The 19,173-nt window shown below is 45.0% G+C and overlaps 1 protein-coding gene across 1 annotated transcript in view; it reads left to right on the forward strand.

Annotated features, from left to right (window-relative positions):
• Positions 1-19,173, forward strand: part of znf536 (zinc finger protein 536) — a gene marked incomplete at both ends in the record, with an annotated part of 127,807 nt that overhangs the window by 79,753 nt on the left and 28,881 nt on the right. The window contains 3 exons of the mRNA XM_079496287.1: positions 10,632-10,956; positions 12,869-13,307; positions 16,324-16,419. Of these exons, the coding sequence (XP_079352413.1) occupies positions 10,632-10,956; positions 12,869-13,307; positions 16,324-16,419 (860 nt within the window). The remainder of the gene's footprint in view (positions 1-10,631; positions 10,957-12,868; positions 13,308-16,323; positions 16,420-19,173) is intronic.

Raw genomic sequence — 19,173 nt, forward strand, 5'->3', positions numbered from 1 at the left:
TTGAATTCACACAACGTGGGCGCTCCATCTTGAATTTTGCGCACACCCGCATTCTATCTGTTTCTTTCAATCGCATTTATCTCCAATGCTTTGTCCCAGATGGCATTTCTGGTCAAAACAAGGTTTATTCCACGGCCCATAGCTGACGCTGTGATCCTCGCGATGATGGTTTCTCTGCCCTCATCGCAAGACCGGAAGTGATATGCGACAACACACACACACACACACACACACACACACACACACACACACACACACACACACACACACACACACACACACACACACACACACACACACACACACACACACACACACACACACACACACACACACACACACACACACACACACACACACCCCTTCCTGTGTGATGGGATTCTGGAGAAGGTGTTTTTTATTTGCCCATTCTTTTCCCTCCTGTTTTTGTGGTTGCTAATTGGCTGTGAGTCCTTGAGGAACACCTGGCCAAGTAATTCAACAGAGCTACATTGTGTGTGTGTGTGTGTGTGTGTGTGTGTGTGTGTGTGTGTGTGTGTGTGTGTGTGTGTGTGTGTGTGTGTGTGTGTGTGTGTGCGCGTGCACATGTGTGCACATGTGCGTGTGCGTGTGTGTGTTGTTGCATGCAATGTCCGTCGACTACATTTTTTTCACTGACGAAAACTGTATAAAAAGTAAATAAAATCTACGCTATGGTGACTAACACTGAGACGAAATACATTGACAATTTCGTCAACAATAAAAACTATAGACTACAATGTTATAGGGATGATCTGACTAGTGGAGAAGAGATCCATGTGGAACTATAAAAGACAAGTCATTTTATGTTTGGTTACATTCTGGTGTTGCGCTCTGCAATAGGATCTTGTAGATCAACTATCTTCAGCATCAGCATGCAACCACGTGTTAAATCACCATTACGACGTGATCACGCACCGCCAAAACACATTTCAGTTGACTAAATCAACTGAGGATTTACAGTAAGACAAAAACTAGACTAAAACAAAAACATGACTGAAATATGTCAAAAGACTGACTGTAACTACTAAATCAAAAAGTGCTGTCTGCATGCCTTCCGTGCACGTGTCTGTCTGTCCTTCTGTCTCTTTATTTGGTATGAATTGAACCTTGATGACATCCAACCTCTGTGTGTGTGTGTGTGTGTGTGTGTGTGTGTGTGTGTGTGTGTGTGTGTGTGTGTGTGTGTGTGTGTGTGTATGTGTGTGTGTGTGTGTCGAGGTCAAAGGAAGTTCATGAAGATTTACGACGAGTAGCAGCCGATACACTTTGTGTCAGAATGTGAGTGAAAAGCAGGTGGCCAGCTTCTCTATCACCTCCCACACACGCACGCACACATTCTCTCATTTTCTGTCTTGGACAGCAGCATATCCTGTACACACACACACACACACACACACACACACACACACACACACACACACACACACACACACACACACACACACACACACACACACACACACACACACACACACACACACACACACACACACACACACACACACACACACACACACACACACACACACGTGGGCATCCATTATGTTTGTACAGTGACAGGTCAGCAGCAGATTGTGCCTCCTTCAGTTCAGCAGGGACTCTGACTGAAGAAAATAACGGGAAGGTTAGACACCTACTCTACACACACACAGTCTCACACACACACACACACACACACACGCACGCACGCACGCACGCACGCACGCACGCACGCACGCACGCACGCACGCACGCACGCACGCACGCACGCACGCACACGCACACGCACACGCACACAAATTGAGATGAACATGTGAGAAAGTGAAGGGAATGACTCAGTGTGGGAGGGAGTGAGCGAGTGAGCGAGAGTAGAAAAAAATAACAATTACAAAAAAATTGTTTCAGAAAATAAATTGAAAATATCTGAAAGCGTCAAAATGCGTGAACGAAAGAAGAGAATCGCTATTTTAGGTTCTTATTAACAGGTCCCAGCAATTAATAATCTGGTTCAGTATTTAACATGGGACCCGGTCCCCATCGGGGACTTTTTAACAGGCTTTGATGCTCAAACAGCTCCTTCCCCTCCACACACAACCTCCCTCCTTCTCCCCATGGTTGCTTTCCTTAAGTGCCTCCCCTGATGTTTATATTTGCGTGTTGGTTTTTCTCTAGTTAAGCTAGGAAACAGATCAAATTCGCTATTCCCCAAACTTCAGACCAATTTTCTATCAACGCACGCCGGCTCGTAAGAGGGAAGAGATAGAATTCAGAGGAGAGAAAGTGCAATGAGAGTAATTCCCTTCAGGCTGTTTGAAGTAATATAAATCTATTTATTTTTGGAGTTTTTGAGGGTAATGAGATCAATGGAACATGCACCGTGAGTCAGAATACTTGTCTGTGTTCAGTTGTTTTTTGGTTGTGTGATTTTTGTGATTTATTTATATATTTAATAGCTGTCTTAAAACATCCTGTACTACTCCTAATATAGGGTTAATATTTCCGTTCAGTGCAATACATCACTGTTCTGCTGTCAGTGAAAATCAAGAATTTGAAAATCAAGAATTTCATGAATACAATTAAAACAAATTCCACAAATTCCACAAAACTTTTAAGCGGAAGTGAAAAAAGCCGATCTACAGTATAAGCTCGGGACACGTCGTGCGCTTGTAGATCTGCTATCTTCACTATAGTTTGGGTCCCAGGGAGACCCCACATTTCTCTTTTGAGTCACGGGCTAAAACGTTTAGGAACCACAGCTATGATGGAAGAGGGTTTGAGATCCATGCACTATACTGTACCTTTCACCACGCATTGTGGGATAAGATAAGTCCACTAGGGTAGAATAATTATCTCCGCCAGTCCGGGCGGCCGAAGGCCTGAGACAATGGCCCTCATTTATCAAAGTGAGACAAAAATAAATAAATAAGCTCACCGCAATTGTCTGCATTTATTTACCATTCCAAAGCTCACGACTGGTCTGAGCTCGTGTAGGGTTAATTGCTCCATCGTAGACATGCGAAGCAGCAATGTCTAACAGTTTGACAGGCATCATGGACACCACTCCAGAATGAATATCTAACACACATAAAAAATCATCCTTGTGAAACAATAACATTTTATAAAGGCATACTTTTATTTCCAAGTGAAGCAATCATGGAAATACCGGTGATCTAACATAGCCTATTTGAAATGTTATATAAGATAGGTGCTTAATCATTCACTCATTTAGGCTAAACAAGTGCTTTAACAGTCATTCAGAGAAGATTGCAGATGTGGATGGATCAGACCTATAGGCTATACGAGCGCTTATACAAGATCATTTTTTTTCATGGAAAGTCAGTTCCAAACCGCTGCCCAGCGCAAGTGATCTTCACACTGTGCACTTAGTATTAGGGCCACAGAGAGATCGGAAATATATGCAGTTAAGTTATCACAAAAGTAAACAATCTTGGACATATCCACAAGGCTCCGTTCATTAGTTGAGGCAAGGCTGTCTCAAGACAAGACCCGCCTTACTCTGCCTCTCATTGGCGGTTGAATCAGAGGTGGAGTAGAAGTGACATCTCACAAATCTGTGTAAATATTTAATATGTGTCAATTAGCCTATGAGAATAAAATGACATACAATAACATACAACAATACAAGATCTGAAATCTCATAAATGACATCTCATTTTCTCTGTCCCAGGCAAATAGAAAACTATTTGAAATACATGTATTTATTTTAAAATACTGCCCATGTCTGCTTGAGGCGAGGGCAGGTCATGGTGTCTTCATGCATGTAGGTTGTGGTGTTTGCTGAGTAATCTAGGTGTCTCACCATGCGTGCAGGTTATTGAACAGATGGTGCAGTGCATTTAACTGCAAGCTCACACCTTCTGTGTGTGTGTGTGTGTGTGTGTGTGTGTGTGTGTGTGTGTGTGTGTGTGTGTGTGTGTGTGTGTGTGTGTGTGTGTGTGTGTGTGCACGTGCGTGCGTGCATGTGTGTGGTTTCACGTTGCGATCTCTCCCTCCCTCTCATTGCTCCTTATTTCTTCCTGCTATCCTGCCTATCCATATTCTGTAAGTCCTCCTCAAATAATTATGCAGACAATTTCCCCTGTAATCTTCAACACTAAACACTGCGTGTGTGCGTGTGTGTGTGTGTGTGCGTGCGTGCGTGCGTTGGTGTGTGTGTGTGTGTGTGTGTGTAGAAAGCCTGTCATGTTCAGTCGTGTGTTGCACAGTATCATGGCTGCAAAACCACAAAACAACACAGAAAGCGGAAATGAGACAAAGCAAACCCTTCCACTCATGTGCACGCGTGCACACGCACACGCGCACACACACACACACACACACACACACACACACACACACACACACACACACACACACACACACACACACACACACACACACACACACACACACACACACACACACACACACACACACACACTTTATTGTCAGGAAAGAATTACTGGTTGCAAGCATCTGAAAGTCATTACATTGTGCAGTCTATCACGTGGCAAAACACACACACACACACACACACACACACACACACACACACACACACACACACACACACACACACACACACACACACACACACACACACACACACACACACACACACACACACACACACACACACACACACACACACACACAGAGGGGCAGTGAAAGTGCTGAAGGCCAGCATCTTCTCTATGCTGTGCAGCGGGTGCTGAGGATTGGTCCTCCTGATGAGCTGCTGTAATAATATAAATCACATGCATTCTGCAAATTAATCATGTGTAGGCTACCTCCATCTCTCTCTGCGCACAACGCCCTCACGTGGATTTACCCTCATTAACACATGCACTCACAACACTGACTACAGACATCATAGTTAGGGATGTCCCGATTAAGTTGTTTTGCTCCCGATCCGATTCCGATCATTTGACTTTGAGCATCTGCCGATACCGATTTTTCCCGATCCGATATTTAAATTTTATAGAACACGTTTATGCCATATCACAATAGTACAATATCCCAAATCACAGACAATATCCAGTCAAATATCATGATATGGATATAATATTGATACTAGGGATGTCAGTGAGTCAGCCCCATGTGTGATTTCTGGTCTAGGGGGGCGGGTGCCGGTTATTGGTTAGAGAAATACAAGTTGACTCTTCCTATGCCAGATTTTCCAATGGGTTTCCCCAAGCTTTTCTTTTTGAAAAAGCCTGGGTAGTGAGTGACTGATTTCCTCTGATGTAGATGGGGCCTTAGAGGGTTAACAGACTCAGATAATGCCACACTAATGAAAACAAGACCACTGTCTGTCTGCCTTTCTCTCTTTCATAGGTTAGCCTTTAGACACTTAGGGCTATCTTGCGCCAACCCTTATCCCTTATCCCGAAACGTATTTGCCATTTTTTACTATTTCGAAAATCATTTTAAATATTTTTTATATAGAAGCTCACAACGTGTCGATGTAGATTGGCTAGTTTAACTACCGTAAAATGTTTTGCAAGATAATAAAACATAGCAAATAGGGATAAAGGGTAAGGGAAGGGTTCTTAGCCTTCCAAAACAGGCGGAGAGATGAAAGACTAAAGAGGCAAATAATAAAAAAAGAGCATGTGAGATTGTATTATTTTTTTCTCTCTCTTCCTCTCTCTGTCCTACATGTATCATGTAGGACCGACATAATCAGATTGTGAATTCGGACGCCACATTTGTCCGACTCGCCCCATTACTAACCCTGTCCCTAAGCCTAAACTGAATACATAAATATATGCAAAATTGCAAATCCAACAATAACCACGATATCAAAACACTTAACAACACTCGATCAACCGAAACAGGTTGATGACTTCACGTATTTGGGTTCATATATATCTTCTTCCTAAAGGGAAGGGTATGGCCTGGTCAGCCTGCAATGACATAGCTGGTCATCCCATGAGCTATGTAAGAGGTTCAAAGTAAAAAAATATTTAAGACGACCATACTGTATGGCTCCGAGACATGGACACTTTCAAAGAAATTGGAGAAACGGCTAGACGGTACTAACACCCGCCTTCTAATGAGAGCGCAAAATATCTCTTGGAAGAGCCACCTATCGACTTCTTGCTGGCCACTGCTACAGTGCTGATCATGAGGTTATATCTTCCCTTCTTCTCTGGAATCCTGCCTCAAAGCAGACCAGAGGTAGACAACTCGTTCCCTGATGTCATCGCTAGGGACACATGCTTCAGTAGGCAGGAACTGGGGATGGCCGTGAAGGACCGGGAAGTCTGGCATGGCATTGTGAAATCCATGATCTTGACCACGGTCGAAACATGATGATGATGAACCATAGCGCACGCGAATCAACGTTGTCGGACTAATGCGCCGTCGGAATAACGAGCAGATCCCGAATGATGCACCAAGGAGCGGAAAACAATAGTTGCATGCACACATGCACACAGACACACAGGCACTTTTTGGGGTCTCAATGCTACATCTTGTCTGGTCCCCCCCTTACCTCGGGGGGCAGACTTTAGTCCGATGTACCAACATGCCTTCCGTGTGCGGTTAGGGTTAGGTTAAGGTTTGCGGTAGGACATCGGACCAAATTAGTACGTCGGACCAAAGATATGCACCCCCTTACCTCAAGGAAATGTACAGTTTTTTTCCCCCAAACTCTTGCAGTTTTTGAAACAATATCTGCACACAGATCTACTCAGGCCAGGAGTCTGTCCTTGACATAATAATACCATGCCATGTCTCATACATCATGGGCTTAAGAAGGGGAGAACGTGAGGCCGGGAGGTTAGAGGTGGGAAGAACAGAGCACAACAAACTGAAGGGAGGACAGAAGAAGGCAGGTGAAGGGTAAGACTGGAGGGACGAGATCTTAAAATGTACTCTTCAATTACGTACCTTTCTCTCTCTAAACAAGCCATTTCAATCCACAAAACCAATTCAAGTTTGTTTTCAAGCCATGCAATTCAAATCAAAATCTATCCCTTTGTACCTCAAGCAGCTCTCCAACAATAAAACTTTGCTTGGTCTGTTTATTTTAAAACTCCACTGAGAGAAAAAAGACAACAAGATAGGGTAGTGGAGAAAGAAAATATATAGTTGAGTTGTTTGTGACCATAACTCGCTCTCCCTAAGTGTAAAATTGGATGAGATATTCTCCCTCTTGGACTTAACGTAATGTAAGAGAGTGTGAAATTAAACTGCACACAAATAAAAAGGACTCTTCATTGTGTGTCGCCGGCTCGCTTATCGGGAAATTCAGACAACTGGAACATCCAAAGCCCCCAAACTTGTAGCAATCCCTTTTGTCTGGCTCCAGAGCAGACAATGTAATATCGGAAAGCCGGAGAGACTCCAAAGCCTGTGTCAGATCGCCAAACACAAATCCCACCTCCTTGCATCCTCACGTCCTTGCATTGCATTGTGCCAGTGTGTGTGCGCGTGTGTGTGTGTGTGTGTGTGTGTGTGTGAGAGTGTGACTGTGTGTGTGTGTGTGCGTGCGTGCGTGCGTGCAATTTTATGCGTGAGGTGGGTGCACGCCTACCTACAGTACATGTGTGTGCATACGAGTGCGTGCATGCATGGCAGCATGCACGTGCACATGTACAGAACAAGCACATTGTGTGCACACTCCCACTAGCCCCATGTGTATGCCAGTGAGTGCTTCAAATAGATTGTTTCCTCTTTAATTCCCGGCCCCTTACCTATTGATATTCCCTGCACCTATCCCAGCGCCTCTTTTAAGCCCCATATGTTAATTTGATTTAGAGCATCTCAAATTGAATCAGAACGATAGAAAAAATACAACGAAAGTATCTGCAAATGTACTGTTATTAATAACCTAAGTAGTATAGAATGCTCAAAGACCCCCCCTCCCTCTCTCTCTCTCTCTCTTTCTCTCTCTCTCTCTGTCTCTATTGGTACGCCTTTCACAAGCCTCTCCCCCTCCCTCTCCATTTTGTCCTCTCTGACTGTCTGTGAGTGAGCGAGCTAAGTGAAGTGGGTTATGATGGCGGTGTAATCGGCATCCCTCAAACAAACGGCTGCTGCTATTAGGGGCCATTGTGTTTGCTGCAGTGATGATCAGATTCAATCTAGGGAGAACATTCTGTGCTAGAGAGCCATGGCGAGGGGGAGGAAGATGGGAAAAAACACGCCTCAGACAACCCCACTTCCATTGTGTTCTTCTGGGGGAATGGATGCATGCATGCTTTTAAAAAGCTGCATATCGGCTCGTGGAGCTGCGGAATTCACAGGAGCCCTGCAACTGTAAAAATGTACAAAAGTTGTTGGTGTTGTACTGATTGGATGGTGTATATGTGTTTTGTTTCAGCAAGAACACGGATGGCCTTTAGCTATATAAGTAGTATAAGCAGTGTTAGAACACTAGTGAAATAATTCAAAACTAAAATAAAGGCAGGAGAAGAAAATCACACAAACGTGACTTTACTGGGATCCGATGGTAATTCCGACGGAGCATTAGTCCAGCATGCGGGAACAGGTTAGGGTTTGAGGTATATATAAAGGCTAGATGGCTCAAGGCAGAGTCTCTGACATAGTTCACCTGAGGTATATATAAAGGCTAGGTGGCTCAAGGCAGAGTCTCTGACATAGTTCACCTGAGGTATATATAAAGGCTAGGTGGCTCAAGGCAGAGTCTCTGACATAGTTCACCTGAGGTATATATAAAGGCTAGGTGGCTCAAGGCAGAGTCTCTGACATAGTTCACCTGAGGTATATATAAAGGCTAGGTGGCTCAAGGCAGAGTCTCTGACATAGTTCACCTGAGGTATATATAAAGGCTAGGTGGCTCAAGGCAGAGTCTCTGACATAGTTCACCTGAGGTATATATAAAGGCTAGGTGGCTCAAGGCAGAGTCTCTGACATAGTTCACCTGAGGTATATATAAAGGCTAGGTGGCTCAAGGCAGAGTCTCTGACATAGTTCACCTGAGGTATATATAAAGGCTAGGTGGCTCAAGGCAGAGTCTCTGACATAGTTCACCTGAGGTATATATAAAGGCTAGGTGGCTCAAGGCAGAGTCTCTGACATAGTTCACCTGAGGTATATATAAAGGCTAGGTGGCTCAAGGCAGAGTCTCTGACATAGTTCACCTGAGGTATATATAAAGGCTAGGTGGCTCAAGGCAGAGTCTCTGACATAGTTCACCTGAGGTATATATAAAGGCTAGGTGGCTCAAGGCAGAGTCTCTGACATAGTTCACCTGAGGTATATATAAAGGCTAGGTGGCTCAAGGCAGAGTCTCTGACATAGTTCACCTGGCAGCGATCTTGCTGAGGTGCTACATTACTGTATGTTCTGGCAGCTCAAACAAAAATACTCATAAACGCTCAAATCTTGACGATTTATAAACGGGTTGGTTTATTACAAACGTTATCAACGACAACGTGGCTATGATTCAGGATGCTTATCTGCTTAATGTTATTTTTTTATATGAATGTCATATAAAAGCATATAAGTATGCGGACGTCTGACGTTTCTAACAAACCAAAGAGTTTGAAAATCAGTTGAACATTGAGTAAGTTATGGTTATTTAAAAAGTACATGCACCATAGACACAATGTTATGCTGCACCCCAGTAAAGGCCTATTCATAGTCTGGTTTTTCGGTGGTGAGCTGACCACCGGAGCTGAAATAACGTTGAGCGGTGGTGAGTAAAAACAGAGAGAAGGGCTGGAGCGGTGGCGGTGGTTTGCTCCGCGGCTCATGACGTCATGTTGTAGTTCGGTGGTCACCTAACCACCGAAAATCCAGACTATGTATGAGCCTTAAGAGTAGTCACTGGAGCTCATCACCCAACCAGGCTCAGCTGGTCCCCACAGGTGATGGCACTCAGGGCAATCAGACTCAGAGGAGCAGGACGTGGGAGAGGCAGCTAGGAAAACCATGGGCAAACAGGGAGGGGCTGAGGCTGTATATGACAATTCAAAAATATGTGTCTGGCATTTCTTTTTTAAAACAATGTTTTATCATATAGGAAAACTATTGGTGGAGAGGTATGTCTAACCCATATTATGCTTAGCTGTGATTGGACCATAGTAGTCTGATCGGCAGATCATAAAATGTCGACAGCCTATAGGAAAACCGTGCATGTATGCGTGTTTGTGTCAGAAACTATAAGCACCACAATCGGCGTCCCTATTTTGGACATTTTCTGAAAAAAGAATAAAACAAAATAATGTTTTATTCAGGAAATTACAAAGGAACAAACACCCGCACACTGTCTTCAAATGCAGTGACCAACTTTAATTTAGGGAAACAGCAACGTTTCGGCCTGTGCGGCCTTCATCAGGTCACTGCATTTGAAGACAGTGTGCGGGTGTTTGTTCCTTTTTCATTTTTGGTCACCGTACCCTCTCCTACGCACCTGTCGCCTGTAGGTGTGCAAAAGCCTTGCTTTTTATTCAGGAAATTACCAAAATCTTTCAAGCTAAAATGCCAATATAGCCAATCTACAAGCTTGGGTTTGTTTATGGTCATGAATCAGAGTGACATTGGTCGTGCTCCGCCTGTCGGCCGGCCGCCCTCCTGTTAGCCAATTATTATTATCTAAAAAGAAGATTATCTCCATCTCACTCTGTCCTTTGTTCTTCTGACTCTGTAATCCTCAGGTCAAGGGAGCGACCGCAGGCCCTTCCAGTGCAACTACTGCATCTATAGCGCCTCGCAGAAGGGCAACCTGAAGACCCACGTCCTGTGTGTCCACCGCATGCCATTCGACAACAGCCAGTACCCCGACCGCCGCTTCAAGCGCTCTCGCCCAGACTCCTCCTCAGACATCTCAGAACGCAGCTCCGATGACACGGGCGGTCCCGGCGCCGCCGGAGGCAACGCGCCACCCAATCAACCGCCCCGGTCCAGTGGGAGCGGTAACGGGAGCGAGTCTGTGGCCGGGGAGCTGCATTCCACGGAAGCCACGGAGTCTCTCCATCATCAGTGAAGTGGAGTGGGGTTTTTTTTTGCTCAGGCCACTAAACGCTTTATTGTATATGCCTGTTATAGATGGCATGGAGCTATCTACGCCAGTGGTTCCCAAACATCTGGGCCGGGACGCATTTGTGGGTCGCAGACAGCACAAAAAAGCTAACATTTTCATGAATTAAACACAAATTCAATCTTTTATTTTCAGTAATTTTATGAAGAAATAAAAGAAAAATCAAATGAATTCCATAAATTAGAACAAATGTTTTAGTAGTGATAATAGACGATCTACAAGCTCTGTCCCAAACTATAACGTTTTGGAACCTCTGATCTGCGCTACTTCCTGCAGCATCATCCTGTATGTGATGCACACAGAGACGGATTAACCCTCACGAGGACCCCTAGGCCGACAATGTTTTAGGGGCCGCTATAGGGGGGAAGCGATCACGCTAAACTTTATTTATTTTTTATTTATTTTTTGGGGGGCAGGGATTATCTTTTTGACCTAAATTTAACAGCCAATGAAGGACCCCAGGTGCGCTTGTCAGGGCCTGAAACCCAGTACCACACGGTCCAGTTTTCCTGAAGGACCCCTGAGAGCCATGAAGGGCCCCTGGGCCCAGGTCCACCGGCCCAATTGTTCATTCGGCCCTGGATGCACACTACTGATGTATGTTTTGTTGCTGACTATACGTCATTGGGAGCATACAGCAGCAATATACTGCGTTTGTGTTGCATTGACTGCTACAACACAGCGGGAACAATGGCAGGAGGACAATGCTGTGAATAATAGACAACGTTTCTCTCCCCTGCATTTCAAACATTAAGTAAAAAAGAAAAAAAGAATACTGCACGTGTTTGTCAATAGATATCCCCAAACCTTAACTAAAACAAACATAATAACACTCCATCTATAGTATGTGCTATATATGACGAGGTGATTCAGCATTTTCGCGACGTGAAAGTGATCTGGGCAGATGACACGTAACCGGAGAGGGGAGAGAGACGTGGAGAGTGGATGTCTAAAAGATGTAAGTACTGAGATGAAACTGTAGTTATGAGACAAATCGCCCAAGGAAGAGGAGAGTATGGGGAGCGAGAGAGGAAAAAAACACAGACGGAACAAGATGGAAGACGGATGAAGAGATCTGAAGTCATTAAAGAGACTTTTGTCCTCCTGCCCAAAAATAATGCTTTTATCAGAAAAATGATCCGTGTAAACGATTTAGCGACAGTTAGGGAAGATGGAGGAGGACGGCCCTTGTGTACACCCCCCCAGAACATAACACCACTGCCTGCCTGCCATTTGCCCAGCAAAAGTGATGAGCAGTGCGTGTGTGTGTTGGGGGGGGGGGGGGTGTATTGTGAGGCGGTCAGTGGCGGGGACGATGGCATGGGAAGGGAGGGGGTGTGTGATGCAGGATTGGGGGTGTGTGTGTGGGGGGGGGGGGGGGGGGGGGGGCTTGGTGCCAGCCTGACTGGAGCTGTCATCGCAGAGGAAATCAATTCAACAACACACACAAATACACACTCTATCCCTCTCGCTCTCTCTCGACACACACACACACACACACACACACACACACACACACACACACACACACACACACACACACACACACACACACACACACACACACACACACACACACGCATATACAGTGGTAACTCGACACTGGCCAGTACGCAAAGAGGTCAAGTTGAGTTCCATCAGCTGGCCGGAGCCCCTTAAATCGTCTCCCTCCTATTTTTCCTCCACCCCTCCCTCCCTCTCTCCTCCTCCAGTCTCTCTGTCTTTCTAAAAGAAGTCCAGTCGGTGGAATGGCCCGCGAGACAGAGCACAAATCAATCAGCGGTGTATTTAAAGCATCCATTAGAGACATAAAGGCTCATTCCGTCTGGTTTTGGCGTTTTGTGTCGTCTGGAGATTACCTTACTGGAGCCATGCACGTCAGAGCGGGACGCGACTCCAGCTGAGTGAGTTTTTCCGCTCGGCACTCTTCATGACAGATGAACAACGATCAGACATTCTGGAACAAGGAGCTCTAAAGGCTCTCTTCATGACAGATGAACAACAATCAGACATTCTGGAACAAGGAGCTCTAAAGGCTCTCTTCATGACAGATGAACAACGATCAGACATTCTGGAACAAGGAGCTCTAAAGACTCTCTTCATGACAGATGAACAACGATCAGACATTCTGGAACAAGGACCTCTAAAGGCTCTCTTCATGACAGATGGACAACAATCAGACATTCTGGAACAAGGAGCTCTAAAGGCTCTCTTCATGACAGATGAACAACAATCAGACATTCTGGAACAAGGAGCTCCAAAAACTCAGTTTTTCAGGCCGCGACCACCCAAAGTGACTCTCACTGTTGCACAGATAAATATTGGGAAAATAGCAAATCAGCTATTTTCAAAATGTTTGCCTCTATTTATATTATTGACAATTTGACCAATGTTTGACCCTTCTTTCACGTACAGTATGTATAGGTATCTATACATTAAAACAAAAACGAGTATGTGTGACTTCCAACTAAAACTTGTATACCCATGGAGACCCTCAGACTGTAGAGTGTATACACCCATGGAGACCCTCAGACTGTTGGGTGTATATACCCATGGAGACCCTCAGACTGTTGGGTGTATATACCCATGGAGACCCTCAGACTGTTGGGTGTATATACCCATGGAGACCCTCAGACTGTAGGGTGTATACCCATGGAGACCCTCACACTGTTGGGTGTATACCCATGGAGACCCTCACACTGTGGTGTGTATAGCCATGGAGACCCTCACACTGTGGGGTGTATAGCCGAGACCCTCACACTGTGGGGTGTATAGCCGAGACCCTCACACTGTGGGGTGTATAGCCATGGAGACCCTCACACTGTAGGGTGTATACCCATGGAGACCCTCACACTGTGGGGTGTTTACCCATGGAGACCCTCACACTGTGGGGTGTTTACCCATGGAGACCCTCAGACTGTGGGGTGTATAGCCATGGAGACCCTCACACTGTGGGGTGTTTACCCATGGAGACCCTCACACTGTGGGGTGTTTACCCATGGAGACCCTCACACTGTAGGGTGTTTACCCATGGAGACCCTCACACTGTGGGGTGTATACCCATGGAGACCCTCAGACTGTGGGGTGTATACCCATGGAGACCCTCAGACTGTGGGGTGTATACCCATGGAGACCCTCAGACTGTGGGGTGTATACCCATGGAGACCCTCAGACTGTGGGGTGTTTACCCATGGAGACCCTCACACTGTAGGGTGTTTACCCATGGAGACCCTCACACTGTGGGGTGTTTGCCATGGAGACCCTCAGACTGTGGGGTGTATAGCCATGGAGACCCTCACACTGTGGGGTGTTTGCCATGGAGACCCTCACACTGTGGGGTGTATAGCCATGGAGACCCTCACACTGTGGGGTGTTTGCCATGGAGACCCTCACACTGTGGGGTGTATACCCATGGAGACCCTCACACTGTGTGGTTTAATGTATGTATGCAGGACTATCCTCCCCTGACAAGCCCTTCTGTCCTAGGGGAGCTCAAAAGGGTAGATAATCAATCACTTATACCCTGTAGTCCTAGTATAGTTTGTGTCACTACTTATCAAGATGTGATTTTATCTTAATGTGTGTAAGTAGAGATTGTTTCGTTTATCGTTTTTTCCCCCCTTCTGTTTCTTTTATTTGTTTGTTTGTTTATTTTCTTTTTTTTTGGGGGGGGGGGGGGGGGGACGACGACTAAACAAAATCATATAGCATTTTGATTCGATGATATCAAGCTTTTTTGTTTTATACGTTTTTTTTTTATGTATATTTTTTATTTATACATCCTTGTGCTGCACGCACGCACGCACGCACGCACGCACGCACGCAAGCAAGCACGCACGCACGCACGCACGCACGCACGCACGCACGCACGCACGCACAGACACACACACACACACACAACACAGATATAGGCAGAGAGGGCTAAAGTCTTAAACGCCAGGGTGGCACAGCTCTACCTAAAGGAGTTTACAGTATGACACAATATACACACACAGGGACAACCATCCTATACATATGGATGAAGAGACGGATAGATGGAAAAGAAGAGAGGAAGTGCATGGGGGTGAGAGGAAAGAAAGAAAGAAAGAAAGAAAGAAAGAAAGAAAGAAAGAAAGAAAGAAAGAAAGAAAGTACAGTACGTGCATATAGGGCTTAGGGTAAGTTAAGTATCCAACTGAATGACTATAACGGAGATTCTAAAATGGCTTTAATGGTACCAATTGGTACCATTAAAGTAAGTAGTTCTGTTCCTGTTTCAGTTTTGCTCACTGATCAACATTGTAGTACTGTTTCCCAAAAAGTGCATGGGTCGGGACACATTTGTGGGTTTTTATTTATTAATTTATTTTGTAGTTTTTTGTTTTTACCAGCTGCTGTGTAAGCATAGCTGGTCAATGTTCTCTCTGTGGTGCTTTCACGCATAGGAGCGACTGTGGCTCAAGAGGTAGAGCAGGTCGTCCAATGATTCATGGGTCGGCGGTTCGAATCCGGCTCCTCCTGGCTACATGTCGAAGTGTCCTTGGGCAAGACACTGAACCCCAAATTGCTCCCGATGTGCTGGTTGGTACCTTGCATGGCTTCCGCCGCAATCGGTGTATGAATGTGTGTGTGAATGGGTGAATGTAATGCACAATCTATGTAAAGCGCCTTGGATAAAGGCGCTATATAAATGTACCATTTACCATTTACGCACACTTGCTGTAGTTGAGACCTATGTTTCTCATTGGCTGTACTGACAACCTATCATCCTGATTGGCTGCCTCGTCTCTAGGCAACCACACACTTTTTTGCCTCTAGCCGACCTCTCAGCCAGGGGATATAAGGCAGCAGCTGGTAATAAATTGATGTCATTCTTGTTCAATTATTATTGTTTCAAAACATTTTCTAAAAACATTCCCCAAAAAGCCTACATTTTGGTGAAATGAAGTTGGAACAACGCAGGTTCAGGAGGGAAAACCACACCAAAAACAATCTCCTCCCGTCACGTCATCGCCACCAATCCGATTGATACAGTATCAACTCCTCCTATCACCTGCCATGATTCTCTGATAACAACTCCTCCCTTATCTCCACCTTCCAGGCTAATCAAGGACGGTATTTAAACCCAGCTGTGCCCGCCAGCACTTATGCACAGAAACGCTGCATACGTTTTTGCTCAGTATAAAGCAATCTAACACCTATAGCTCAGCCTAAACAACCTACCTTCGTTATGGATAACGACATCTTCGTTTTAATGGCCTCGGACGGCGAGGATTCCTTGCCTAGGTGCCACCACCCGACCCGGCCACCTCTCTGCTTTGTTGGCTCAGACCCCCGAGAAGGACAGCACCGCCATCCACCCGCCGTCCTCCACCTACCCACAGCCCCCACGCTCATTCACGTCCATCTCAGCCACCGTCATCCAGGTCAGTTGCATCTCCGACACTTTCTATCCATGATTGGAGCCGGTCTCCAAAGGGCCCCCACGCCAGAGACGTTCTTTTCTCTCTGGCCGCCACCAAACCTGTACTTTTCGAGCTGTTTAGATCAGCCATGTTGGTATCCTCTTCCCCTGCGGGAGCGTCGCACGCCAGACCCAGAGGCCCGTCGGTCCCACCCACTGGGCCCCCCCCCAAAAGGCTCTGAGAAAAAGAACACCCCCGTGCTACGGCTCAGTCTCATCCTTCCATCCGCCCACGGCCCTCCCTATCCCCCCCAGCCCAACAAATCCCCAACGACCCCGCCAGCCCAACAAACCCCCTAACACCCCCCCCCCCCCCCTTCCTCCAGCCCCAACAACTAACCATTTTTCCTTCCTTCCTCAGCACACCATTACACATGCATGCATTTACCCGTCCATTCCTTAAATAAACACTTCACATGCATTTACCTGTCAATTCCTTCAATAAATACAACTAAATGTGATTCCTGGTTGATGGTGTGGTCTTTACTAGTGAATTAAAAAACAAATTCAATTCTGAAATTCCATAAATTAGGTGCAAAGTGGCGTGTTTTGCGCTTGTAGATCAGCAATTTTCACTAAATTGGGTCCCTGGCAAATTTTGGATTTTCAGTTTAAAGGTTTGGGAACCACTGCGTGTAGATATCTCTTTTAATACATTTGAGAGTATACCATATAGGCTCTATAGGTCCAGAGAGCTCTATAGGTTAGAAGTGTTAAGATCTACAACTATGTGTGCGTGTAGTGTAGTGTATGTGTGTGTGTGCATGTGCGTGTACGTGTGCGTGCGCGTGTGCCTGCGTGTGTTCTGTGTATAGCAAAAATCTATGGAAAAAAGTACACATTCCACTATTGGCGTTTCCTGGTCTCTCTCTCTCTGATTGCTCTAGTCTGTGGCTCAGAATTTCATTTTTAGAATGGCGATGGCTCTATACTGTAGGCAATACTTTTAATTTTAACGCCGACACACCTTTCTTTGCCTCTGTTATTTTTACGATGCATCTACCCCGAAGAGTGGTAGACATATCCCCTTGCCATAATCCCCAAATAATAATGCTATGGTCCCAGGGTGATCTTTCTGTCATTACGTATTAAGTAGCACATGTTAATTTATATCTGTCTATAAAGGAATCTGTAGAACGCGGTCCTAGTCCAAATACTGTCCACATTCCTAAATTATGAAGATTTCTATATGATGAAAAGAGAGAAGGGTTTCGTTTTGAAAACTATTCATGAATGATTTGTAATTTTTTTTTTACAGAATGTTCTTGGTGATTATTTTTTACGCAAATCTGTTTGACAGAGGAAGACAAGTCTGAATAAAAGTGTATCCAACATTTGATGTCATCCATGGCTGTTTAGTTTTCACCGTCTCAAAGTTGCAGTATGAAGTACTCTTAAGGCTAGTACGTTTTTTTCTGGGAACTGTGTTCATACCACTCAGGTCCATGCAACTCAGTTTAATTACCTGAAACAAGATGTATGAATTCACTGTCAGGCAGAAACGTATCTCCATATTGGAGACTTTCTATGTTTTGTACGTAAATGAATGCCCTATTTTATTCTTCATCATATGAAATGTGTCACACAAAGACTAAACCACTTTGAACCTATTGCCTCTATTCTGGGCATGGCATTATAGGAAATGAGTGAAAATAGCAGATTTACACGATCATAATGTGTTGCATCGCAACATATTGTGAACTTAATAATAATATTATAATTTAAACCAGTAGGACGCCATGAGGGCAAGAAGCGACCTCGCCTGCTGAAACAGGTCTGGGAATGCCCATATGGACTTTTTTTTAATTTACGTTTTCGGGCCAGGTAGGGCATAACATGTGTGCTAATTAGTAGGGCAGCATCAAACAATCGAAGTATATTGAAATGGAAACTCAACATATCGTATCGTTTTGAAATGCAAATAATCGGTATCGAATTGATTGACTTTATCAAAACTAAGCACTTGTGTACTGTGTTTAGCAATTTTAAGAAGAAAAAATGTGTTTAATTACTTTTCAATTCCATATCGCTACACCTATCTAATTCACCTAATTATCAATATATCGACAGATACATGTGTGGATTCTCTGTGTTCATGTTACAACCTTACTAATTAATAAGGCCAACAACATAATGGAATGCCAGAATTGGTCAGCTCCTTATGTGGATATCTAAGGGCTTGAGGTTTGAGGTCAGATGTACTGTAGACCTAGAGTTGAGGTCAGATGTACTGTAGACCTATAGTTGAGGTCAGATGTAGGGCTAGAGTTGTGGTCAGATGTACTGTAGGGCTAGAGTTGAGGTCAGATGTACTGTACTGTAGGCCTAGAGTTGAGGTCAGATGTAGGCCTAGAGTTGAGGTCAGATGTACTGTAGGCCTAGAGTTGAGGTCAGATGTAGGGCTAGAGTTGAGGTCAGATGTACTGTAGGGCTAGAGTTGAGGTCAGATGTACTGTACTGTAGGCCTAGAGTTGAGGTCAGATGTAGGCCTAGAGTTGAGGTCAGATGTACTGTAGACCTATAGTTGAGGTCAGTTGTAGGGCTAGAGTTGAGGTCAGATGTACTGTACTGTAGGCCTAGAGTTGAGGTCAGATGTAGGCCTAGAGTTGAGGTCAGATGTACTGTAGGCCTAGAGTTGAGGTCAGATGTAGGGCTAGAGTTGAGGTCAGATGTACTGTAGACCTATAGTTGAGGTCAGATGTAGGGCTAGAGTTGA

Source organism: Electrona antarctica (assembly GCF_951216825.1).
Source record: "Electrona antarctica genome assembly, chromosome: 3".
NCBI classification, from domain to species: Eukaryota; Metazoa; Chordata; class Actinopteri; order Myctophiformes; family Myctophidae; genus Electrona; species Electrona antarctica.